Source organism: Lonchura striata, chromosome 14 (genome assembly GCF_046129695.1).
Source record: "Lonchura striata isolate bLonStr1 chromosome 14, bLonStr1.mat, whole genome shotgun sequence".
NCBI classification, from domain to species: Eukaryota; Metazoa; Chordata; class Aves; order Passeriformes; family Estrildidae; genus Lonchura; species Lonchura striata.
The window spans coordinates 7,008,393-7,034,294 of NC_134616.1; the positions used below are offsets into that span (position 1 = coordinate 7,008,393).

At 44.3% G+C, this 25,902-nt stretch overlaps 2 protein-coding genes across 2 annotated transcripts in view; both read left to right on the forward strand.

The window, feature by feature from the left end:
- The window catches only part of PLS3 (plastin 3), a 763,062-nt gene that overhangs the window by 26,228 nt on the left and 710,932 nt on the right, over nucleotides 1–25,902 (forward strand). The window lies entirely within an intron of this gene.
- The window catches only part of GPC3 (glypican 3), a 139,279-nt gene that overhangs the window by 991 nt on the left and 112,386 nt on the right, over nucleotides 1–25,902 (forward strand). Inside the window, exon 2 of the mRNA XM_021548345.3 lies at nucleotides 7,960–8,121. Coding sequence (XP_021404020.2) covers nucleotides 7,960–8,121 — 162 coding nt within the window. The remainder of the gene's footprint in view (nucleotides 1–7,959; nucleotides 8,122–25,902) is intronic.

Sequence of the window (25,902 nt, forward strand, 5' to 3'; positions counted from 1 at the left end):
CACCACATACCCCCTGCAAGGCTGCTTTCTGTATATATGCCTCGTTCCTATTTTGAAATACAAGTGAAATACTCGAATTCCTTGCCTTTTAAAGGTTCTTTGCAGCTTTTTGGGAGCTAGGGAATGTCGGCTGCTCCAGGTGGGTGGCTGTGTGTGTACATAAACGGGATCAGTTTGATGCCTGCGATACGGAGCTGCCTGGAGAGATCGCTGCTGTTGTGTTGGATTCAATACGCAGCCGAGAACGCCTGCCCTGAAAAGCTTGTGATCAAAGTATGAAAAGGAAGAGATAACAGGCAATCGTAACAGGCAGGGGAGGTGCAATGAGATCATCGCCAGCGGTGGCTGCTTTTAATAACGATGTGTTGAGTTACGTTTCTTGCATTCGGTGTCGCACTGGCCAGAAACGCAAGAGTTCCTTCAGCAGTGATCTGCTGCAGAACAGGAGAGGGAGGGAGGGGGGAAACGGGGTGCCCAGAGCTGGGACTGTGAGGTGTTGTGGCTGCTGGTGCAAATCCCAAGTCTTTTGATCTGTAGAACTGTAGCAGTCCTCAGCTTATCAAGAGCTGTGAGAGATATGAGGGGAGTTTAGATGAAAGTCCCGGTGAGAGAGATTTCCTATCCCTACCTGTCCTTATGTTCTCTTCTCGTATAAATTTCAACACTTAACGCTCCTTTCAGACTAGCTGCAGGAACAGCATCTCTTCTCTCTCTGTCCCACAGGGCCTTGGTCTCCTGGTCAGTAAGGAAGTGGCCCTGGAAATACTTTTCAGAGAAATGTTTGCTTGAAGAGTTGCAGGAAAGAGCTGCTCTTATCACCACTGAATTGACAAATTCTGTTTGTCAGAAGGAAGGGAAGTTGTTTCTTTTAAAGTCAGTGAGATTCCTGCTTTGATTCTTAAGTAACTTTGCTGAGTATGTTTTCACACACTCCAGGGAGGTGATGGAGGGGTGGGCAGGTTCCTGGAGAATGACTCCCATTGTACTGAGGGGCTGCTGGGGCTGCCATGCTGCAATGTGATCGGTCCTTCCCCAGAAAACAGTAGCATCCTCCAGCCTGGCCTGGCTGTGATTGCAGTGGGTGTTCTTGCCCTGGTATCTTCCCTTCCCAGCAGGGTTCAGGTTGCTGGGGTTCCTCAGTTACGTTCTCACTCCCCTGTGAGCCCCAGCTGCACCCCTGATAGCCAGGAGGAGTAAGGAGCCCTCTGCCTCTCTGCAGAGCCTGTGGGCAGCTGGATCAATACCTCCTAACAGGGCTGGTGTTTCAAGTGAACGCTTCCAGCTTGTTACGATGATAAAGTTCCCACATATCGAATCGAAAGTGGATTTTACATTTGCCTAAGTACATAAACTTGATCATAATTAAAGCAATGACTGCTTGCTTATACCTTGGATCTAGCCCATCTTGCATGACTCTGTGTGGTAATTACACTTCAGAGCACTTGCTTCTCCTAGTAGCAGCTGCATAAATCTCTATAATAGGGGAACATCACTCAAGGACTATTTTCCAGGCATCTGTTTATTACTTTTCTTCCTTTCATACATCTGTCAATTTAAAAAAGTTTTGGAGTTCCCAGCCACAAATCACCCTGGAATCAACTCTGAGAACCTTTCCCAATGGATCACATCACCCTGGAGAAACTGAAGCTAAACAACTTATTTAAAATGTGGATTTTTTTTTTTTTGACACAAACAGAAAACAATTGGTTCTGGAAGCCCCATTTTGCATTATGAGCAGTTGTTGCTGAAGGAGTAGGTAGTGGAAATGCTGCTGAGTTCCAACACACTCGGGAGAAGTGTCCCACAGCTCATTTTTACTGCATCAGTGGTGTGTGGGCTGGAGGGACATTGGCACACTGGCACAGTAGGAGAGCTCTGAAGTAGACAGAGACCACACTTCTAATTAAAAAAAAAAAAAAAGGCAATTCTGTTAAATGTGAGGGAAGTGTCATGCTGTTTCGTGAGCAGTATTGATGTTCTGGGAGTAGCTGCAGGCGTGCACCAGGCAGTGAGAAGCTTGGTCTCCTCTGGTCCTGCAGTCTGGGGACCAGGTTTTTGTCACTCTGGAGCATGCTTTGGCCTGCTTAGAGGTGGGGAACAGCAAAGCCTAACTACTGTCAGCTGTGGCTGACTGTTCCGAGGGGTGGGAGGATGTAATTCATGGCAACATCTCGACTGGACCTGGATCAGAGACCTTGTGCTGGAGAGGAGTGAAGGCAGGGTGATGGCAGAGTGCTTTTCCTGGGTTTTGATGAAGATGAGACTGAATGCCAGCTCCTGAGCCAGCCTCTGGTTCTGTGCTGGGGTAGCTTCATGCTCAGTAATAACTAAATTCTCTCTTTCCTATGTTGCCTGTCTTGGTTTTCTTCCTCCATTTGTCTTTTCTCTGCATAATTTCTCCTATCTATAAAAAGCAGATTGAATTTCCATTTCTCCTGGTCTGTTGTTTCTCTTCTCTTTGCCATTTGGGTTTCTCTGTATTGGTGGTGACAGGTAATTGGGCTGGGGTCTGTAGGTAGAGGGGAAGGGTTGAGCTGGTGCCTTGGCAGGATGGGACAGGGGGATGGATGTCTCTGCTCTGGGACAATGGAAAGCTGAGGAATATTGACAGAAATATCTGCTGGCAGGTCTGTTTTCATTCTCCCACTGCAAAGTGTTATTTCCAGCTTTTTGTTCATTTTCTTTGATGGAAGCGAATATGGATTCACCTGAAGAAAATTGGAGTTTAACCTTTTGGAGTTGAGGTGTAATGCTTTACATGTGGCTGGCTGAGCATGTCAGCATGTTTCTTCTCTTTTTTTTTTTTTTGGCAGCTGCTATATGCCAATGTACAGTTTAAAAATTAAAAATCCCAACTCTTCCTGCTGAACTCGATGCGCCTTTGCTCATGAGCTGGTTCCCTTTGTACTACTGCTCTTTTATTCTGTTTTTCCTGAGTGGGACTAATGATGCTCCTCCCTGTGCAGCCTTTCCATTTAGCTTAGCATGGTGGTTTAAAAGCTTAGTTTACTAGATAATTGAGTTTTCTGTTCTTAATTATTTCAGGCCTGCAAGTTGCTCTCTTGATAGTTAAGAGAGCAGGAGCAGAACCCTAAAATTTAGTAACCTCCCCAGGCAGTGGTTTTATAGTGAGATCATTAATTTTATTTTTTTTCCCCAGGGGTTAACTTTAACAACATCCTGAACAGTGTTCTTCCTGGTCTTTGGAATGGCTGTGGGATGTGTGCATGTGACTGTAACAAATCTGTGTGGAGAGTGGGTGCCCAAAGTTAACTCCATTGATGACAATGTTTGTACGTTTGTTAGGAAGAAACTTTTATTCTAAAGCCAATTTTTCACTGTAATGTCTTATTTTAAAAGATCTGTTTTTTTATAGGGTGTTAGATTTGCATGAGAATCATCTGGCCAACATTGTAAGACCAGGGGAGGAATCCAGAGTCAGATGGTCTTGTGAATCACAAGATGGAATAGAAAATAAAGGATAATTAAGCACTAATAAATATCCCATGTAGTACCCATACTGTTCCAACTTAAATCACCTATTGAATGAGGTTGGTTTATAATTTATATCTCTTTAATTAGGTTTATAAAGATCAGCATTAAATCTGGGTTCTAAACAGTTGCATCTCCTTTTCCTCCCCCTAGATGCTGAGCATTAAAAGGCACCGACAGATGTACAACCCCCTGATCACACAATTTAAAGGGTTCTTAATAAAAAGTATTGGAAAAGCTGGGGGAAAATCCACTATATTTAAATGTTGAGTCACTGCTTTTATCTATTTAAAGCATGATGCTGGTTGTAAAACAATTGGAGGAGGAAAATTGACCCAAAACAGCATATTTCTTGTGGGTAATAGTACCAAATTGGTGACTTAAGAGGGTGGGAAGAACTCCTCTGACACTTCCAGACTGCAGAAGGCGAAGGTGCCACTGCATGGAGTAGCAGAGCCCCCTCACATGGGGAGGAGGCTGCAGGAATGTAGCGTTAAGCAGGGACAGGTTCTTATTTTGGCAATGCCTGGGGTAAATTTGGGGGGAATGTTAATCTGATTTAAGCTGCCATTGGATCTGGGTGGGAAGGCTTGTGTGCCTCAGTGTGCACAGCCTGTATCTGATGACAGGGTTGAAGCTATCCTAGAATGCTTAAAATCAAAGGAAAATCCTTCAGCCTTGTGAAGGAGTCCACAACTCCCCATAGATGGTCTTGAGGGTTTTTATTTTTGACATTAAATCCGCTGAAATGATTTTCACTTCTGCTGTACTAACCACCTATCTGCGGGAATAATTGTACATCAAAGTCAAATGTAATGGTTTAAATTCACTGCTACCCGACCGCCAGTAAAAATTCCCTGTCAGGAGGAGGAAGAGGCAGGGTGCTGCTGAAATTAGTGCAGCTCTAGAGTTTATTTCTGTCAGCTGGGAGCGTATGTGAAATTGCTGGAGCATTTACACTGCTGTTCCCCAAGATGGCATAAATGGCACAGTTTGATGGTGCCTGCACCCATGGAAGGGGCTGCAGCCAGTGCCTTCTCAGCCGTGGGAGCTGGGTGTCAGAGGGTCAGGCTGCTGTGCTTGGCATCTCATCATCTCACTAATCTTGCCGAGATTGGTATTTGAGCATCCAAATGCAATTTAATAAAACGGCTGCAGTAATTTGAGGGACACTTCCTTTCTGAAAATGAGTTTGTAGTGATTTATAGCAAAAGGAGAAGGTTGTTTGCAAGGGCTGAGACTGGCATTACAAGGTGTAATGACTTGAAACTTTAAGAAAAAGGGGTTGTGTAGGTTGGGAGATAAAAACGGTCTTAACAGTAAAGGGCCATTAGGCAGCGGAATGGGCTCTGCTATCTCCCAAGCCGGAGCATCGCTGGAGGTGTTTGTGTTAGATAAAACGCTGAGAGGGGGTGGGCTGGGAGGCTGAGGTACGATTTCATGACTCACAGGACCTTTTCCCATGCATTTTTTTGGAGTCGGGAACGTGTGGCACCCTAATTCGTTCACTGCTGGTGTCTGCTCCGTGGGCTTGCTGAGTGTTCCCAGGCGCATCCTTGGCGCATCCTTGGCGCATCCTTGGCGCATCCTTGGCGCATCCTTGGCGCATCCTTGGCACGCGTGGTCTGCACAGCCCCCGGCCCTTCTTCAAGCCATGGCACGAACAAACCCCAAATACAGTGCCAGGTCAAAGCTTTGTCTCTGTTCCATCTGTGTCTGCTGGGGCTGGGGTCAGCGGGGTGGGTCAGTGGCTCCTGGGGGACTGGCATTGAAACCTCCTGTCCTTACCTCTCCTGGGGGCTCGGGATGGAGTGTTTGAGCCAGCTCGCCATCTGGGGAAGCCACACGCAGAAAAGAGCTGGCAGATGGGACTCAGGCCCCCATTCCTGTCCCTCTGTAGCAGCACTGTGCCAAGAAAGACCTTGTCCCTGCTACCTTCCAAGAGCCTGTCCTGCCTGTGTTGTCCTGTTGTGTATACCATGACGTTTCTTTCTTTTTTAGTTGGCAGTCTCTGAAACATTTTGAGCTGAGTTAATTCCCAGGCTTTTTCCTCCTCCTCTGTGATTGCTCTGATACAGCATGTGTCTGTCTTTTTACTGCACAAAAATAAAGATCCATTTAAGGGGAGAAATTGGCTTAATTGCTAAAAAGAAGGATGGGATGTGAGTAGATGACCTTGCTGCTTCCTATCCTTGGCTTTAACTTGCAGCGACCTCTTAATTGCCAACTCTCAGATTTTCTATATTGGTATTTCCATTAATCATGGAAGGGTTTTTATTTTATAATTTGAAATGTGTCCTAATATAATAAATGTAGGAGAAAATAAGCTTTGTATTAAAAAGAAATTTATGGGCATATTGTAGTGTTAAAGAGACCATGCTAAGCCTTTTCGTGGTGTAAATTGAGTTGAGTTTGACTTTAAAAAACCTCTTTAACTTGCTGTTATATAACTGCTTCTCTCATTAACGCAGTATCTTGCTGTTACGTGGTTTTATGGTCCCTTTTATTTTTTCAATGCATGAAATACCTGTCGCTGTGCTCCTCTGGAGTGGGTGAATTCACAGATATCACTGAAGCTTAAGCTTGAGACATTGGTGGTCTTGGCTCTGTGTCAGAGGGCCCAAGGGAGGGACTTGTGTTGGGCATCCTGCTTTACAGAAGGGGAAACTGAGGCAGTGGCAAGTGATGGAGCCAGGATGGGGGTGTGGACCCTCTCTCCCCCTGTGCATGAGGTTTTTTTTCAGCAACAGCAGGGCCTGCACTGGTTAAATTGTCTTTCCCCACATGCAATGCATGTTGTAGATGAAGTGTTTCATGTTCCTTTTCCCATGCTGTGCCGGGGAAGGGATAGGGCTGGAGGGAGGAGGATTTCTGCTGTCGCTGCTCCTGAGCCCTGACAGCTGGTTTTCCCTTGGCACTGTGCATGACTCTTCTTCAGGAGGCACACGATTGAACTGACATTAATATTAATCCTGTTCTTCTAGACTACACTTGCAAAAGTGACTTTTGACACTTTCTAGTAATTAGGGAGAGAGTGGATGTGGTAAAAGACTCTTGTGAAGGAGAGAAGACAGGAACCTGAAAGGAGGCATAATCCTTCCAGAGCAAAGATGTAAATTACCAAAGTAGCTTTTACTGAGGAAAAACCCTCTATAGCAAGCAGGAAGGCAGAGTGAGAGGTGTGAGGAGCCTTCATTCTGCCAGGGCTGTTGGTCTGGGGACTGCTTCCCAATCCAGGTTCCTGGCAGAGCTGAACCTAGCAGGGAACTGCTTTTGCTTTGGGCATGATGCAGTTTGGTGGCAGACAATGAAATGTGAGTGCTGGCTGTTCTTTGACCCTGGGTAGCTGTTTTTAATGGAGCTGTTTGAGTTTGTAAGAGCAGCATCAGATTAGATGTGTTTTGCATGAAGAGAGCTATTTGCTTTGATATGAGCTTATTGCTCTGCTTGTGTGTTTGGGGCCTCAGTTTGCTTTTAAAAGTTGATGGAAGATGAGACCTTTTTTTTGCCACTACTTCTAGCTCTTGTGTTTCATCTTCTCTTGTCTGAGCCTAGAAAGATTTCTATTTTCTCCCCAAGATTTTATTTATTTTTAGCTAACACTTCTCTTGAAGTTGTATATTTTCTCCATGAATAAATGTTTTGGGAGTGCCAAAAAAAGAAGTTAAGTATCACTGAGCAGTGCTGGGGATGCCAGAGCAAGTGGTATCCTTCTGGCATTTGTCCCCTGGCTATTGTTCCATCCTGGTGAATGAGTGAAGGTGCTGCAGAAGAGGCTCTTGCCTTGAGCAGTGCTCAGAGCATCCCTCAGGATCCGTCCTCTGCAGTGGGACAGCCATGAGTGAAGCAATGGGACTTGTGCTTTGCCTGTTGCAATGGAGGAAGGATGGGATGGGGTTTTACAATTTAAAAGTCAGCACTAAAAAGCCAAATAAATCATTTTAGTTGTGTCCTTCTGCTATTACTGTTGTTGCTGGGGATACAAAAGGGTAGAAATTGCAGGCAAATAGCACTGTTACTTCCAAATTGCTTTCAAGTCTTTATGTAAATCACAAGTGTATCCTCCTTGATGTACTCCATACATTGCTCTATTTATTGTAAATCCAAAGCCTCAAATCCTGTCTCTGTTTCTCACCTCCCACTCCATCTTTCCTGCCCTCACTGACTCCTCACTGCTGTGGGCAGACAGGGGACAGCAGGGCAAGGCTGGCATTGCTCTGCTTGGCACTGTCACCTCAGTGCTCGGGGTGTGTGTTGGAGCTGGAGCAGGCAAGCACAGCTCTTGGGGGCTCCTGCTCAGCAATCTGGGCTCTGCCTTATCCACCCTTTCCTTTGGCCAAGATCCTTGCTCAAGACAAATTCCAGAAATGCCATCAGTTTGCCCAAACAGTAATTGCAGCCACAGTGATGGTTGGAGTTGGTTTCCTCTCCTAATGTGAATTGTCGACTTCTCCTGTGCCTCTCCAGGGACTGATCTGCAGGTCTGTATCCCAAAGGGCTCCACGTGCTGCTCGAGGAAGATGGAGGAGAAGTACCAGGCAGCTGCTCGCCTGAACATAGAGCAGCTGCTGCAGTCTGCCAGCATGGAGCTGAAATTCCTGGTCATCCAGAACGCTGCTGTCTTCCAAGGTGAGTGCTGGGGGTGCTCCAGTCACGTGCAGGAGGAGGCAGCATTTCTGCTCCTCTTCCTCAGCACTGGGCAATTGGAAGTGCAAGTGGCTGGAAGCTTTTTGTTTGCTTGTTTTCATGTGTTTTTAGATATTACATATGCTGGTTTATGGTTTGTAATATCCCTGGTTTGCTATATTGGTTGCTCTGCAGGGTTTGTCCTAAATATTCCTGCATTCCTGTAAGAATGAATAGAAATTTAAAAGCTGAACTTTTTGAGGTGCAAATTAAACAAAAAAAAAAAAAATCCCAAAATCCCACCTTTCCAAGAATTAAAATCTCTGTGCAAGTATTGTGTTGTCTGGCTCTGTCAGTCTCAAAATACGAGCTGCAGTGAGGTGATCTGGTTGTCACCTCAGTGTAATGCTTGTTGAGATCTGTCTCTCAACAACTGTGTGTGTTATTGTTGTTATCCACTGCACAACAAAGTTGGTTATTGTGTGGGAAAGGTGGCAGAGCCTGCTGGTTCCCAAATCTGGTCCCTGGTGCCCCATGGGGTATTTGAGTGCTTGGTGATCCTGTCCTCTGCTTGGTGATCCTGTCCTCAGGGGCGCCTGTCTTTCTAATGATAATATGATGGTTTTGTTTGTTTGCTGTTCTTTGTTTTTCGTTTTTCTTTTTTTTTTTTTTTAAATGGATCTTCAGATATTTTTTTAGTGTTGATACACATTAGTTTGTGCCACTTAAATCTGCAGTAATTTTTTTGGGGTCTTATGGTTAATGTGCAATGAAATGATTGCTTATTTGTTGAGTGCTGTCCTATTGAGGTTCCATCATTCTGTATTAATGATGTTTTTGCCTGTATTTAAAGAAGCAGTCATGGGCAGCCAAGCGTTTTTTCCTTCATGATGATATCTTTGCAGAATAATTGATTTATTTTTGTTTATGCCTCACTAATAGCAAGACCCAAGACCTGCTGAAGCCTGTGAGATCAGGGCAGAGCTCTGTTCTGGGCCACAACTGACTGATGAAGTTTAATATGTTGTTTTTCTCAATGTAAGATCAAATGAATTGCTGAGGAGATAACAGCACATTTTTCTCCCCCAGTAATTCTTAATGCAGTTACCATAAAGATCCAACTTTAATAACCAGAATGGAGTAAAACTAATGAAAGATTGTTTTCCTGGGCATTGGAAATGTGGACCAGCTTAGGAAATGGTGAATAACCTGTGTGGAATACAAACTGTCTGCCTCCTTCTTTCCCATTTGACAGAAACTGCAACATTAGTTTTTATTGTGTGTGGGGATGAACCCCTGTGGAACTGCAGGTTGTGCACAGCAGTTGGGTGCTCTGCTTCTGAACTTTCTGCCACTTCTGGAGAGAGCTGAATAATTTGCTTTGATTTTATTATCCCCCCCCTTTTTTTTAAACTGTTATTTCCACCCAGGCCCAGGGACCCATGCAGGAATTTTGAAGCTGAAGTTATTCTGAGAAGCTCTGGTATGTGGAATTGCCATTCTTGGTGGTGGGGAAGAAAAGCATTTAATTAAACAGTTTCTGACCACTTCTGCTTATTAAAAAAGCTCTAAAGTGACTAAAAATAATTTGCAATCCTGTTGCAGAGGAGGAATTCCTAGCTGGAACCACTGAGGAGCTCACTTTAATTATCTTGTATAAAGTGTTTTGGACTTGGAAGAACGATTCATTAGATTTTGAACACCATTTACTTTTGTTATCTTTAAAATTAGTCTGGAAGTTTGTAGAAGAACACTTTTTAAGATGGGTTACTCTTTTGATTGCTGCTTGCTTAAGAGTATTTTGATAGCTCCAATACCAGAGGCTGTTCCAGCTGTAGAAATTGTGCAGGATGCCCTGGCAGCTATTGGGGGGATGCTGGAGTGGGCAGGGAAGAGGAGCCCCAGTGGCCTCTGAGCATCTCCTGCAGGTCCTGGGGACAGACTCCCTGTGGCTTTGGGAGCTGGGAGTGCAGGGATGGGACAAGTGGAAGCAGTGCCAGCTCTGAGATGTGCTCTGGCAGGGAAGAGAGCCCCCAGTGTGTTTTGCTTTGGGTCAGACCCCCAGTCTAGGGACCCAGTGCAGAGGATGGATAATTGCATCTCTCTCCAGAGAGGGGAAATGTGTTGGTATGGAAACACAGCTCAACCACTCATATTAAAAACACAAATGTGAAATCCTTCAGAGTTAATTTTAATATTTTTACCCTGACATCTAAAGGGACTGTTAGTCTGACAAGCAAAATCTCACCCAGATGTTATTATTTTGCACCAAATTTAATTTCTTTCTGCTGAAGCTAGAGCAGCATCTCTGCTGATAAAGATCAAGGGAAATTGTCTGGCATTTACAGGAAATCTCATCCAGGCCTATCTGTTACAATGTTCACTTAGCAAAGTTTATTAGATTATTAGTTTTAGACCCTTGGGCTTTTTCTTTATTGCAGTTAAGAAGGAAAAATCCCAACCAAAAAAAAATCCTCCCTTCACTAAATTTAAATGGTACAATTAGCTCCTGGTCTTATCTCACAGGCATTTTTTAAAATTATGAAGATGATTTAAGTAGTGATTTAATCTTTTGGAAACTTGCTGTGTTTGACAGTATTAAAATGGATTGTGGCTGCCTTGACTGCAGTTAAATCTTACTCCAGGATTTTTTTTGTGGTCAGTTTTTCCACTTCCCCTTGGTGTATCCATGCTGGTACTTCCTGGTTGGAGTTCTCAGCTCTGAAGCTGGGATGAACCCCATCACCTCAGAACTGCTCATATGTCTTTTGTTATTTGACATTTAGTATTGCTAAATGTTCTCATCCAAACTAACCAGTAGTTTGTACAACTCAGCTGCTGGAGAGAATGGTGAGAACCTTGCCTTTGGTTTGCTTTCTCTTTTTCTTCTGATATTAGATTTTTGCTTTTTTTCAATGGGGGAATTTCTGGCCCTGCCACCATCTAGTCTTTTCCTACTGAAATAATGATAACAAAAATCCCTCAATGAATTCTGTTGATTCCTTAAATATTAAATCTAAGTAGCTCAACTTTGTGCAAGGTAAACTTGAGCAGGAAAATACCAGTGTAGCTCTTCATCTCCCTTTCCCCTCACTAAAGAACTCTGTTCCATGGGGTTTGCTTGTGTGCATGTTTATCAGCCTTATTCCTCCTGCTTCCCAAGCTTGGGAATTTTTGAATGGTCACTTAATTTCCTGCTCTGCATATTGGCCACATTGTTCTGTGGATAACAGAAAATTAAAGCTTTAGCAATTGCTCACTTGCGGTGAGGTCTTATGAGTTTTGTGGTAAGGTCTTACGAGTTCTCTGTTCAAGGAAAAAAGTTACTTGAAAAAGTGGAAAGATGGCGACACAAGTAAGCACAGAAGGACCTCTGGGAGAAGGGCAGCATCTGCACCCTAATTTTATGTCAGATTTCCTGGTAATCTGCCCTTCCATCAAGTGATAAGTGCAGGGACAGGGGTCTGCTTCTGCACAGCGAGCTCCTGGGGAGAGCTGCTTTCAGTATTTGAAGTGATTGCTCAAAGAAGTGAACAGCAGGATCTGGTGCTGCCTCTCTGCAGCCCCTTCTGCTGGTGCCAGCCCATCCTGGAGGGGCTTGGATGTGCTGCAGACACGGAGCTGTTGGGATGTGTTAGTGGCTCTGCTCTGCGGTCCCTGGCAGTGCCACAAATCGTGAGATACAAAATGTGGCTGTTCCTGACCCTGAGTTGAGCTGCCCCAGTGCTTGTGTGGGTGCAGAATTTGCTTCCATCCACTTCCCAAATAGCTCCTGTGGGGCTGCACTGCTGCTGGAGCTTTGGGAATGTAGTGGGTGGTGAGAAGGTTCGGAGTGCAGTAAACCAAACTGAAAAATTGCCTGGGATGCTGCAGCTGAGGCTCCCTTGGTGAAGGCCTGGAGGGGTAAATGAATACCTGGTCTGTTCCCTCAAAGGCAATGGCATCTTCCCTTCTGCAGATGGCAGCTGGAAAAATAACAAAAGCTGTGCTGGGGGAAACTTGCAGGGGCTACTGAGATTTGAGGGGCTTTTGGGATGTGTGTTTCACAGTGGTTTCTAGGAAGACCTTAATAAATCAACACCAACAAACCTATCTGTACATGTTTATTTTCTTATTAATGAGAGAATACTGCTCCTTTTCTCCTCTCTATAGGGCCCTTGGTGGTTCTGGCAGAGCAGGTGCTGTGGGGAGGATGTCAATTCATCTCTCCTTGTGTGCTGTGGTAGGATAAAGGCAGAGCTGTAACTCTTAGTCCTACCAGGCAGCTCTGAAGGCTGTAAATCCTCCATTAGGCATAAATGCAGCCATTTTGGTTATTTATAGTTATTTACACTATCCATTCATATCTGTCAGGAATGAAGGCAGTTCTGACATTGCAAGCTTCTATCAGGTTATCTTTAATCAGTTTAGAGGCACCTAAGCCACAAATATATCAAATAGCCAATCCTAATGTTGGAGTCCTCTAAAGTATGACTGAATTATTTATTTTGTTATGATGAAAATGTCTGGGCTTTATTGGGTTTTCTTTGAAGAACTTGATTCTGCTGGAAGTCTGGAAGATAAAAGATTAGCAATTGTCTCTCCAAGTTTCTTATTCCAAATCCTTGAAGGCTTTTCATTTTTCACGAGCCTCTGTTACTATGTTAGAGTCAAGGTGAGGGAACTGAGATTTCTTTTTATTCTATTAAAGAGGTTTAAACTATATAAAGTATTTTATCTTTACTAATTATGCCTTGCACAGGTAAATCCAAGATACACGTAGCAATTAGGTGAGAAGGGATTGGGCTGTGTGGTGGAAGCTTTTGCATGTTAAGCACCAAGGTGGGTCTACTGATACCAGCACTGCTTGTCTCTTATCATCTGGATAATTTAGCACTCCAGGGTCTTTCAGACAATTAAGTTGTGATAATTCAGGAAGGTCTTTCAGGTGTTGGCAGTAGGAAGAGCCTTGGGTGGACTTTAGCACTGCGTTGTTGCCCTTGCTGTGCTGGGGAGGGAGGAGGTGATGGGGGCAAGTGGGAGAAGTCTCTAGCTTGGACAGTTAATAATTATTTCTGAGTGTGGAGGTCTTGGAGCTGAACCAGCCCTGCAGAGGGGGAGATATGACCAGCAGGTTACAGCTGTGCTGTGAGGATGGGCTTGGTTGTCTAATCAGTGTGCAGGGCTGCTCAGCTTTTCTAAACAGGAGGAAAGTGATTGCAAATAATTGAATAAATGTATAAAATGGTGCTTAGCAGGACTTGAAAGTGTCCTGAGTGAGGTGGTCAGTTTAGTACCTTCAGATGAAAAGTGCATGTGAAAATGTCAACTCCTGCTTGTGGGCTTGTAAAATACTAAGCTGACATTTTAGAGTGGACTCAAAGAATGAATCCATTTCTTGGAAGAGAATATTAAGACTCTTATTAGACTTTGCAAGTAAATAAGGTCAAGAAACAGATCTCTGTATCATCATTCCTCTTCTTAATTAGTCCTCTTCTAACTGGAGTCTTGCTGGACCCTTCTGTGATGCACCTATCTCCACTGTGGCCCTTCTCTGCAAAAGCTTTTTAATTTGTTGTTGCTTTAATATTGTCTTTTTTAATAATTTGAATTTAAATCAGGAGTTGTCTCGCTGGGTCAATTCAGGCTGGTGTTCTGCCTTTGGTGGGGCTTCCTGCCAGATGCTTTGGATGCACAAAGTTTGTAGTGGAAAACTATGGTGATACATTTACCAGGTTGAAAACGATGCTCTAAACCAATGATTATGGGTAGGTGGAAATAATGTCTGCATAATGAGAGATCTCTGATTGTCAGAATTGGTCTAGGGAGGTAATGTTTCCTTTCAAATAACCAGAACTTATTGTTCATAAATCACAGTTAATCTGTTTATTACACCAGCACACGAAGCTGGAAGTCTGGAGTGTGCCATAATGCTTAGCTTTAGGAGCAGAGCTGTAATAGTAGCAGCAATTTCAAATGATTTGAAATTGGGGGATCAGCAAAATGCAGGAGTTTGTGGAGGCTCTGGGCATTAAAAATGACTGCTGAGGATTGATGAGTTTCTTTAACAAATTGTAAAATCCATCATGCAGGAGTTAGGGCATGAAACTGCCCTCCTGAGCCACATAAACCATGGCTTTGGAAGAATTGTATGACAGTGCATTCTACCAGGAAGGGATATTTTGAAAGATGCTTGGTTTTGCTTTTGTTTCTTCCTCTCTTTGCCTGAAGTTTCACTGCCAGCACAGCACTGGCGTGCAGCTCGCCGGGCTCTGGGGGTGCTGGGTCCTCCCTCAGAGGAGCCGCTCACGATGCTGAGGGTGAGGTGTGGGGCTCCCCCTCTCCTGCCTCATCCAGCACCACAGTGGTCCCATTTCCCATGATTTCCCAAGATCCTGCTGCACCCTCGGGCAGCCTTGCTCATAGTTGGAGAGCTTGGCACGTGTGTCTGAGGTGTCCCTTGCAGGAGGGACCTTGTTGGCTTTGGCTGCTGTTTCTGTGCATCCCCACACCGATGGCCTCCCGTGCTCCTGCCTACATTTCCACGCATCTGTTTGGCTGCTGCAGGAAGATTCTGTGTTATGCCCTTTGCAGAGAGTTTGCAGCCACCCTCTGGCATGTCCACAGAGCAGTAAATTGTGTAGTAGGAGATATTCCTGCCCAGCCCTTGCCTTTGGGGCCTTCATGGCTTGAGGGGTGCAGCAGTGGGGAGCTGTGTGTGGTTGAGATCCCCCATGTCGTGCCTCTGTTTCTGCCCTGCAATTAAACACTGCTGACGTCCTTCCCCTCGTTGGGTAAATGAGGCTTGGAGGTTAATAAGGGGCATTTTGTGACTGCCTGTGTGCTGCTTCAGCAGTTTTTAAGCATGGCACTTGGCTGGGCTGAGGGCCCTGGTTCAGTGTGTGGAGGAGCTCCTGGATGCTTGTGCCTTCTGCTGCCTGGGGGCTGTCCCCTGCCAGCCCTGCTGCTTTTCTGCTGTGGAAGGGGACGGTGCTTTCCTGGAGGGTGAGGGAGGAATTGGCTGTGTGCACCTGCAGCTGCTCCCTGGCATTAATGCTGCAGCTCCAAGGGGATGTAGCCCCTCTGGATGGGGAGGTGTCTGGGCTGGGGTCTGCAGGAGGATCACCTTGCTGGGGTACCCGTGGAACTTCCTGCAGCTTTTCCACATCTGTGTGGTGCTGCTGCCTCTGTCCCATCTGCTCTGAGCCACGCTGGCAGAGCACAAAGCTCTGAGCTGTGAGACAGCAGGGAGCGAGGGCTCCCTGTTCCTCCACGTCTCCTCCTTCCACAAGTGGGCTGTTTTCTGTAATTACCTTCTGAGCTCCAAGTTACCATCTTTTGATAGTTCAAGTACTAACGTTCTTTAAATGCCTCCCAACACTATAAAGCAGTCAAAAGACATCTCTTTAGCTTGCTGTAAGGTGATATAAATGTCATGTTACCCTTGAATGTGGTATTTATAGAACTGCTTGGTGCTGTTGAATATTTGTGTTTTATCCTTTGTAGTTCCAGCACAGAAATGGGCACAGCAGCATCTTCCATCACTTGTCCTGAAAGGAGATACAGAGGCATTCTCATCCTGCAAAGTGCTTAAAATGCAAACAAGAGCTAGTTTGCATTTGCTGGGGAAGAAAGGGGGAAGGAAGCCAGCACCCAGCAATAAAGACAGGGGCTGTCTCTGTTACGAAAACATTTTGCTAGATTGTCATCTGCTTCACTTTTAAAGCAGCAATAAGATATAGCGATAAAATGGCCAATGGTGCATTTCATCTGAGGGAAATGAACTCTTGCTGAGCCAATTAAACTGTCAATACGCTGTGGTTTCACGTTCCCCTGAGCAGACTGGGTCACCTCAGGTGTGTTACTCACTCTGACTTCACCACTGATGTGAAATCAATTTTAGCAATTTATAATCTTTCATTCTACTGTGAAAGTATATTAATCTGTGAAAAACACCACTCAGACAGTGAGGACAGATGACAGCTTTCCTCATGAGTATGTGTGGCTGCGAGTGCCTCTTAGATTATCTGGTGCATGCAAAAGTGTAACTTTTGGACACTCTGGAGGCACTGACAATCCAGTTTTCAAGCATTGGGCTTTATATTTAAAATGTTCAAAAAATCATGGCAGTGCCTTGATCAAACTTTCCACTACTCATGTGAAATTGAGTAGTTTGAAATTGGATTTATTCCCTCAGCCCAGAAGAGACAGAGCTCTCCACATTGCTTTTGGTATCAAAGAAATGCTTGTGGCAGGTTTGTGGTATTACTGCTCACTAGAAAGTAAAGCAGATACACCTGGCATGGATGGTGGAGAGGGATCTCCTGTGTTTGTTTCTGTGGCAGCAGTATGTTGGAGTTTAGGTTTTTATCCTGCAGCTGTGAAGGGGATGCAGGCTGGACTGTGGAAAGCAATACCTGGAAATGTCCTTTCCATCCAGGTACACTGGGGTGCAGTGCCTGGTGCTGTGTCTGCTTGCAGCCCTCAGAGTGCAGCTGTCATAGGAATCAGGGAATCATTTAGGTTGGAAAAGACCTTTAAGTTCATTGGATGCAACCCTTAACCCAGCACTGCCAAGCCCACCACTGACCCCTGTCCCCAAGTGCCACATCCACGTGGCTTTTGAACACTTCCAGAGGGAATGTTAGATGGAATCTGGGATTGCTGTGGTGTGCACAGTAGCTGGGCGTATTTAGGTGTTTTTGATGGGTGCTGGATTGTGTCCTGTGTCACACTGGCTGGTCAGAGAAGCACAGCTGGGTTTGTGTCTGGCAGCCAGGGATGCACAGCAGACGAGTGAAAATTCTGATGCGTGAAAGTAAAGCCATTTCCATGAAGTATTGCATTTAGGAATTAATGCATCTTCTGTGACAGATTAAATGTAGGAAGCACTGCATTGTTTAATCTGCTACTATTAAAAAAAAACCCCAAAACTTAATTGGAAAAAAAATCATCTGAATGTGTGCTTGGGAGGAAAAAAATCACAAACCTGTTAGTTAGCAAGTGAAGATTAAAAAAACCATCCCTCTGAAACAAGGCAAAACAAAGACCAGTGTCGATAAATTGGAAATGAATTCTTTTGCTGATTAGCTCTTCCCAAATTTGTCATCTTCAAGTCAAAAATTCTATGACTGAGTGCCATAAACAAGAAATTTTAAAAGCAGTAGAGAGCAGTAAGACTGCCTCTAGGATTACACCTCACAGCTTTGGAATTCACTCCTTTTGAAGGAAATTGGTGAGTAACAGATTGCAGTAATGCAGTGTATTTGTATTGGTCAAATTTCTATTATGATCACAGTGAAAAATGATGTTCCTTTTTGTAGGGAAAGGAAATTAAATAGGCCTAATAATCCATATAAGGAGATTGGTTTACATTAAAAGGAAGAAAGAATGTGAAGACTAATCAGATCAATGCATACTCTCTAATCTATCTCATTAAAAAATAAAATCAGATTGCTACTAAATTTCTGAGGAATTATACTGAAATGACACACATACTTTTACTGCCTTTTAATTATGAAATTATTTCAATCTGCTTGAGTCTGCCATGTAAGTGGGCTATCAACTGTTCTTAAATATTGGCTCATAAATTCAAAATAGTTCTTTAAATGTAAGAAAATAGCATTCCTTGTCCTTCAGCTGAGAATGCCAGCCCAGATCATGACAGGCTCAGAGCTACCATTTGCACTGTGGAAATCTGTGCTCATTGATTTAGGTGCACAACTTCCCTCTGGACGAGGCTTTTAAAGTTGTTTTTTATGCTGTCAGGGGAATGCTTGATCTGCAACGTCCGGCTGCACAGCCATGATCCACCTCCTTATGAGACCTGTGGGAATGGTGATGTACTCAGTGAGAGCTGCCTGGTGGCCTGAGCAGGATTGTCACATGTGATTTAGGCATTGTCCCCCCTCAGTGAGCTGGTGGGTGCCTCTGCAGCTAAACCTCCTCTTGTGCAGATAAGACATTAAAAAAAAAAAAGTGTTGTCTAAAGAGAAAAATGGTTAGAGTGCTGAATCTCTTGCACAGCATTTCTGCTTCCAGCAAACACTTCAGTCACAAGGAGCTGGCCTCTGTTAATATGTCAGTAAGACACATTGAAAATTTGGACTTCTTTTTTGGCTGAGGAAGCACAGGAGCCCAGCAGTGGATAGTGGATAGTTCTGCTCAGCTTCTTGAGGAGCCAGGGTGATGGCTGGTGACCCTCCTGTCTTTGCAAAGAGCTGTGTGTGCTGCTTGGAGGCAGGATGGTGTTTGACCACCAGGCTGGCCCTGCCAAAGCACTGCCATGGGCAGCACGTGTGAGATGAGCCCTTATAGTAAAAATGTGACAGACCCCAACTCACAGAAGAAATTACAATGTCTGGCTCCAGATCAGAAGGCTGAAGGATAGGATTTATTAAAACTATACTATATTACATTAATGTAGTATTTAAAGAGATACTATACTATTCTACATACTTACTTCTTACTTACCTAACTACTAACAAAACTTGTGACTCTCAGCTGAGAGCCTGAGCCACAGCTGGATCCAGTTGGTCACTGACCCCAAACAAGGTTCACCAGAATCCAATCCAGCAATCACTGCAGGTGAACAATCCCCACACCACATTCCACATGGGGAAAACAAAGGAGCAGAGATTGTTTTCTTCTCCCTGTGCTTCTCCTGAGAGACAGAAATGTCTCTCTGTCCAGAGAATGTGAATGTCACAACCCGTGGCTGTCCCAGCTCCAGCAGAGAGCTGGTTTTGGGGGAGATCAGGGAGACAGAGGTGGTGGCTGCTGCCTATGGTCTGGCAGGAGGATGGGGTGAGCTGTGTGCTGGACTTCTCCCTCTGTAGAAATGAGGGGCAGCAGGAGGGGGATGCCTGGCTTCTGGGCTGGTGGTGTGCTGTTGGGGCATGGCCTGGGCGCTGGCAGGCTCTGCAGGAGCAGCCCAACAACTCCTGCCTGCTGTGGGCTCACATCTGCCCAGCTGTGCTGGGTGCCCCTGGTAGTGGGACCCAGGATGGGCTGAGGTGCTCTGGCAGCTGGCACAGAGGGAAGCCACCCACTGCAGGGACCAGGAGGTCACGCTCCTGCTGCAGCTGCTGTGAGGCTGCAGTGCTGTAATCTATGGAGTGCCTGCATTTACATGGGTAGCCTTGGAAAGGGGGAACGATCTGCCTTGAAGAGCACTGATGGAGCCTTCATTGTCCTTGGGAATGAGCTTTGATTTCTGAAGAAAGACTAAAGGTATGTTTCCATACTGAGCATCTCTTCTGTGCTTGTGGAGAGGCAGCACTTGTATGTTGGAATTTGCAGGAGCTTTAAAGCTGGAGGTGATAAGCTACTTTCCCCCCTTTCTTGCTTTGATCATAGGTTGTTTGTTTAGATAATGGTCTGGAAATTATATTGGTAACCTTGTACATCACATTTTGCTACCAGTGAGGAGTAAACAGTGCATTTGACATTTGAAGAAATGGTTCATTTTCTAAGGGATGTGATTCAGAATCTGCTTCTTAAACTAATGGACAGTATAACACTATTTTTTTACTAGGTTGCATAGATTTTTACCTTGAAGATGCTCTATAAAGTGCACTGCATTACCAGTGTTAAATAAAAGCAAATGCTTCGCATCAAATGAGAAGGCAATGTTTGAACTGGAGAGAAGTTGAAACCCATTTCTTTGTCTAGCTTGTGATGCTTCACTGTGACATAACCATGTAAAATAATTAGACTCACTAGTAAGTAAATATTTGGTCCTGAAATGCATCTTGAAGATACAGAGCTGGAAGGAAGTAACCTCTTCAGATGCATGTTGATCCTCCTGGATTTGTTTCACACCAACAGCTAAACCACAGAATTTTGTCCAGAAAACTGCATCAGAAGGACATCACTGAGGGTGAAAAGTTTATAAAGATTATGACCAAACCAGGCAATCCCTCAATTTGGTTTCTTGTGCACTGGAATACAGTCTTTAATTATAGCTTCATGTGTGTGAAGCTATGATTCCCACAAGCTGTTTCCCTTTGTAAAGGCACTGAATAGGTGTCCCTTAATGAGTTGCTTTCGTTCTCCTTGTTGTTTGATGTCTATTTTTGAATACTTTTAAATTATACCTGAAGAGAATTCCTCAAAATTTTCAATTGCATGTGAGTACTTTATTTTTGTGATGCTTCATGATGCTCAACACTGAGCAAAAGCACATTTCTTTCACAGGTGGAAAAACTAAAATTCAGAAGGACACTAATGAAGACTTAAAAAGTCTTTCTGTTCCCTGTAGTTTAATGATAGATATTCACGTTCTAGGTCTTGGGTTCAGTTTCTTTGGTTAAAGCTGATATTACACCACTTTTGGTCCTCTGAAACTGGCAAGGTAAAGAGCTGGAGTGGCAGTGTCCAGCTTTGAGTACTTCCACTTGGTCTTCACGTTAATAAAAAGAAGCATTAATGCACCAGGCCCTGGGCTCTCTTTTAAAAACCATGAGCTTTCATGGTTGTAAATAGAATAAGAGTTGAATGTTTTTTTATATATCTACCATTCTCAAACAAAAATTATTTGGATCTGAGTGTGTTCCTGCAAATACAGCAAAAATGCAGCAAACTTGACCACACCCCCAAATTGTGACCAAAAAGTTCATGTTTATACAGACTTGAACAAAATCCTGTCAAAAGCTGAGTTCTGTTTCAAAGTCTGGGAAATGCTTTAGCTAATTAAAGAAAAGGTCAGCAGGATATCTTACTGTAGGCAAAAAAGTAAAGATAAATCTTTCTTCTCTGCCTTGTTCTTAGAAGCAGTCGAACCGTTTTGGCTGAAATTAAAATTTGCCCGAGGCAGACAAAAGGCCCATGAAGTTGCAGTCCAGATGGCTAGAGTTTGGCAAAATTGTAGGTAAGTAGGAATAGGTTTAAAGATCAGAAGCATTAGGCAACTGTAATAAACAGGGCTACCAGCTCTTCCTGTAATCAGTTATGATATTTAATCTAAATGTGTCTCGCAGAAAGCTCTTATGCTGTTCTGAAGTGTGATCATTCATTCAGAGATTTGGAAGGGACTCAAAGCTGCAGTTAAAATGAGTTTGCTTGTGGAATGTGAGAGGGTTTTTTATCCTCTGGATATATGATGTAAGGAATGTGTCCTTTCCTCAGCTGGATCTGTGTGAGCTGTACCTGCTGTGGCCATGTAGACTTCAGGTGCCTTTGATGTTGTTTTATTCATCCTGTAATCAGTCTGTGTAATAGAGGAACAAAACAAACCTTGATCATAAGCAAATCTTTCATAAGTTTGAGTTTATTACTTATTTACTGATGCATTTGTAAAGAAAAGTTTTGTTCCAGTCTTGTAAATGGCTCTGCCTCTTTTTTCATTTGTATTTGTGATGCTGCAGGAGTCAGTGTAAGCAAAGTAAGGCATGTGTGGGTATTTTTCCATTCAATACAAATTTCTAAACCCTTTGGGGACTAACCCAGCAAGGGAATTTAGTTTATGGGCTGAAAAATGATCATCTGTTCAAGGACTTGACTCTAAACACTATGAATGTGCCAGAAAATGTTTAGAATTCCTTAGAGTGCTCAGAGGAGAGGAGAAATGGAGGAAGAAAAGAAAGAAAAGATGTGATTTTATCTGCAACAGGAGCTGCAGAGAAGATGCTGCAGTAGCCCAAGTGGAGCCTCACGTCACCCTTTTGTGGAGAAGGCACTGCTCAGTTCTGTCAGTAATGTTGATGTTTGTGGTTCATGGAACAATAAAAATTGTAAGGACACCCCAGCAGGCTGGAGCAAAGCTTCATTTGGAACAGATGGCCCAGGGGAATCACTATTCACTAGTTTGAGTCACTATCCCCTGAGGGATTTAAAAATCATGTAGGTCTGGTCCTTGGGGACATGGTTTAGTGATGGACTTGTCATTTCTGGCTCAGCAGCTGGACTTGATCTTAAAAGGGCTTTTCCAGCCTAAATGGTTCTGTGATTTTTAAGCAGTACCAAAATGCTGAGTTGCTGTGGGTGAGAGGCAATCTGCCCTGTTTATACCCATTTTGGTACTACTGGCCATCAGCTACAAGTGATGAAATTGGGTGGTGACTGAACCCTTGGATCTTTAGGGCTGTAAAACTCCTCTGGAAATGGGGTTGGTGTCGTGCACCTTCCGTGCCCGTGGTGTCCCAGCCCTCCTGCCGAGGCTCTCCTGGGGATGCAGAGATGGATCTCCTCTTGTGTTTTTGTGGAGGTCTGAGAGTGCACACAACTCACTGTGATGTGTTTGCAGGCTGCAGGAAGGGTGTTTGTGCTCGGACTGGAGCTGAGGTTGCAGTGAAACAGCAGCAGCTGAGCTCAGGGGTGACAGGGGACACAAGTCAGGACCCCCACGTGTTTTTTCTGAAGATGACCCCCTGCCTTGCCTTGGGTGAGCACTGAGGGGAGGCTGCAGGGGTCCCTCTGAGACAAGCAGAGTTAACACAGCGCTTTCCTTCATCCTCTCTACAGACAGCTGTAATTTTGGGTTGCCACCTCTGTATGCAGAAGTGTCAAAGAAGGAATTTAAGGCTGATTGAGCACTGAGGATCAAGCCTTGCCACTCTGCTCTCCTCTGGGCTTTGCATGCCCCTCCTTCTGAACAGCTTTTCAGCCTGCTCTCAAGGCACAGGCATTTGGTTTGGTGCTCCTTATATTTAATTCTTGCTGGCTTTTCTACCCAGCCAGTGGCTGACACTGCTTGGCTCCCTGGCCCCCTCCCACTGTCTTCCTGTCCCGGAGTGAGATGGCTGAGGAGGTCATGCAGTATTAATAGGGAAGCAGATCTCTGATTTTGTTTCTGCTTATGGACTCTGACATTTCTGACGTTTTCTGAAGTGTAAAATGTTTCTGAGAAAACAACAACTTGGCTTTTACTGAAAAATTAATTATGTTGGCACTTTGCCCGTTGTGGGCTTCTGTCAGAGGACATAAAGGGCCAAGGGTGAGGTGTGGAAGGACAGCAGGAACATTAGGGAGAGGAAATCTGCATTAAGGTAAAAAGATCTAATTAAGCATGGATTATGAGGGAGCAATGGAAACTCTTCAGAAGGCATTACCTTGTGTGCACTTACAGTTGAGAGCTAACACACATCTGAGTTAATTTGCTTCATAAATTTGTTTTTTCTCTAATTACAGATAACAGGCTGTGACTTTCTCTGCTCTTCTGTGATATTGTGTGTCTCTGTTCCCCTCCATGCAGAGATACACCAGCTACAGCTCCTTGTGTGCTGCCCTGGGGAGCATGTGGGAGTAAAATGGGGAAAACCAGCTGGGTTTGGTGCATGCATGCACTTCTTGAGAGTTAGAGATCCAGTAAAAAGCACAAGAGGAGGCAAAATACCAAAGAGCTGTGCTGTTAATCCTTTGTGACCTTTTCAGTGTTGGTTTTCCTTTTGTCCTTTGAAAGGGAGGGATCATCAGGGAGCTTTGCAGTAGGACTAAGGAAAGGATAATTCAAGTTCTTGCTGAAATCTGGGATTAGGGACAGCTTGTCCACATGAATTGTCATGAGGTAGCACTGGCTTATAAATACACGAGTGTTTCCACCTGGCCCCTGTATGGGACAGTGGTGGTGGTGTCTGGTCTTGCTTTTCTCTGGAGTTTGCAGTTCAGGTGTAAACAGGGGACAACAACTGAGTATGGACAAAACAGAAAAGGGGATGTGAAGAAACAGATGTGTATTGATGAGCACGCAAAGAACTGTGGTCTCAGCATCACAGCAGAAACCAAAAACAAGGGTGAGAAGGAAGGACCTGAAGGTTTAGAAATAAGTAGCTTTGCCCATGGTTCTGGTAGCCCTTCAGGTGTAGTGGAGCAGAGAGAGAAATTTGCCAGACAGTATATTCAAATTTCCATTTTATTTCTTCACGTGGTCTTCAAGAAGAAATGGAGATGAAATATGGGCTGATAACATGAACAGAAAAAAAGGAATAGTTATTGTACTTGGAGCTTGCTTGGCCATTAGTATTCTATTAATTTTCCCCCTGCTTCTAATGATATGAGGAACACTGGATACACTTAAAAGGATGCATGTCATCAAAATGGTATCTGACAACTGTCTCTTCACTGCTTATGATGCTTTTGATTGTTAATGTAGATAAAATGTAAATGATCAGAATATAAAAAACTCCCTTTTGTCTTTCTAATGTTTTCATCTGCCTATTAAACAAATTACATGGGAAAGTGAGTAGTCTGTTATTTAGTACAGTGGTGTCACCCAGATACTTTGAAATGCTTAATGGTATAGAGTGAAGTGTCCTTGGTTTGTGTATTTTCCTAATAGTAATGAATGACATGCTAGGCTAAAGTCATACTTGCTCCTTCAAAATGCAGTTGCCTTGTCCTTATTAGATAATTCTAGTTTTAATGCATTGTGGTACTGTCTCACAGAGTTTTGTCAGCATTTTAATAAGAACAGGTGTAGAGCTGAGTTGAGCTCTTTCCAAAACCCTCTGCAGATAGAAATAAAGAGCAGAACACTTCACTGGCGGTCCCCAAAAAGGGGAGCTTTGGCACCAGCACGAGCAGCTGTGAGGCTGGTGCTTGGTCAGGGCTGAGTGTGAGGCTGGTCTGGTGTCCCCAAGGGCCAGCTGGAAGGGAAGACCCTGCACAGGCACCTCCAGAGGATGTGGAATGGACTGGAGCTGTAACTGGGATCTGTTTGTTTCCACGAGCAGCGTGGTAAACCTTGGTCATCTGTGTCCTGCTGCTGGTGTGTCACTGCACCAGGACATTTGGTGGGCAGTGGTGGCTGCCCTGGGCTGGCACTGAGGTGGCTGTGCTGCAATGGTGAGGAGGCAGTCCTGAGGTTTCCTTGCACAGAAAAGTGCCAGATGCCTCAAACTTGAAGCTACTGACTTAAAAGTCAGCTCCCTGCCTCCCACAAGGCTTGGTTTGCCCTCCTTGATGCAGTAATGTTGCACACAGTTCCCCAAAGCATGTGTGTTTTCTTTAAGGAAAGAGCAGTACCATCTGCTGTTGCATTGTAATCAGTCTTGTGCAGGAGATGGAAGGTCACTTCTTTTGCTTTCATTTGGTTCCATCTTTCAGGAAAACTGCAGAGGTGTCCCTGGGTGTATGGGGTGGCTTTTTGTATTTTCTTTCCATTTCAGTGAGGGTTACATCCAAATGGAGCAAAGCATTTGCCATCCACCCTCTGCAGACCTCAACAGTTCACACTTCCAAGCTGGAATCTTCCTTGGAGAGCTGTGCTGGCCTAGATAAACAATAACTGCAAGGATTATCTTCCCTTTGAGGTTTAGGGTGTGTGGGGCCTGTGGGATCCTGCTTTGTGTTGACACAAGCTGCAGATGGTTGGAGGAGAGGCTGGTCGCTGCTTTGCAGGGAGGGAAACTTTTGGGGTGGCCACTGGTTATTTCCTTAGTAGATCCCAGCTTTTGGAGGCTCATCTGAAAGCTAAACAAGGATCTCTCCTTGACCTGTCACCTATGAACACACACTGCTGATTGTCATGTTGGTAAAAAGCAATTTTTCATAGTATTCTACACTGTAAGTTTTTTTTTTTTTTTTTTGAGTACTTTTTTGCTTTCCTGTAAAGTGAGGTGAGCAATTGTTCTGTATTGACAGCTGGCTTGTAAATCAGGCTCTCACTTGCCAGATGAGAATGTGGAAATGCCCTATAAGCACTTTCATGTTTTGTGATTGTTTTAATTCCAGGATATTTAGAACCTCTTTGCATTGGTGCAAAGTAAAATAAAACATGGTCTCTGACAGGTGCCAAGACAAGCATGGGAGGAATCTCTCCTCTGAGGGTCTGAGAAAGGGATTTGCAGAGGAACTGCTGCAGCCCCC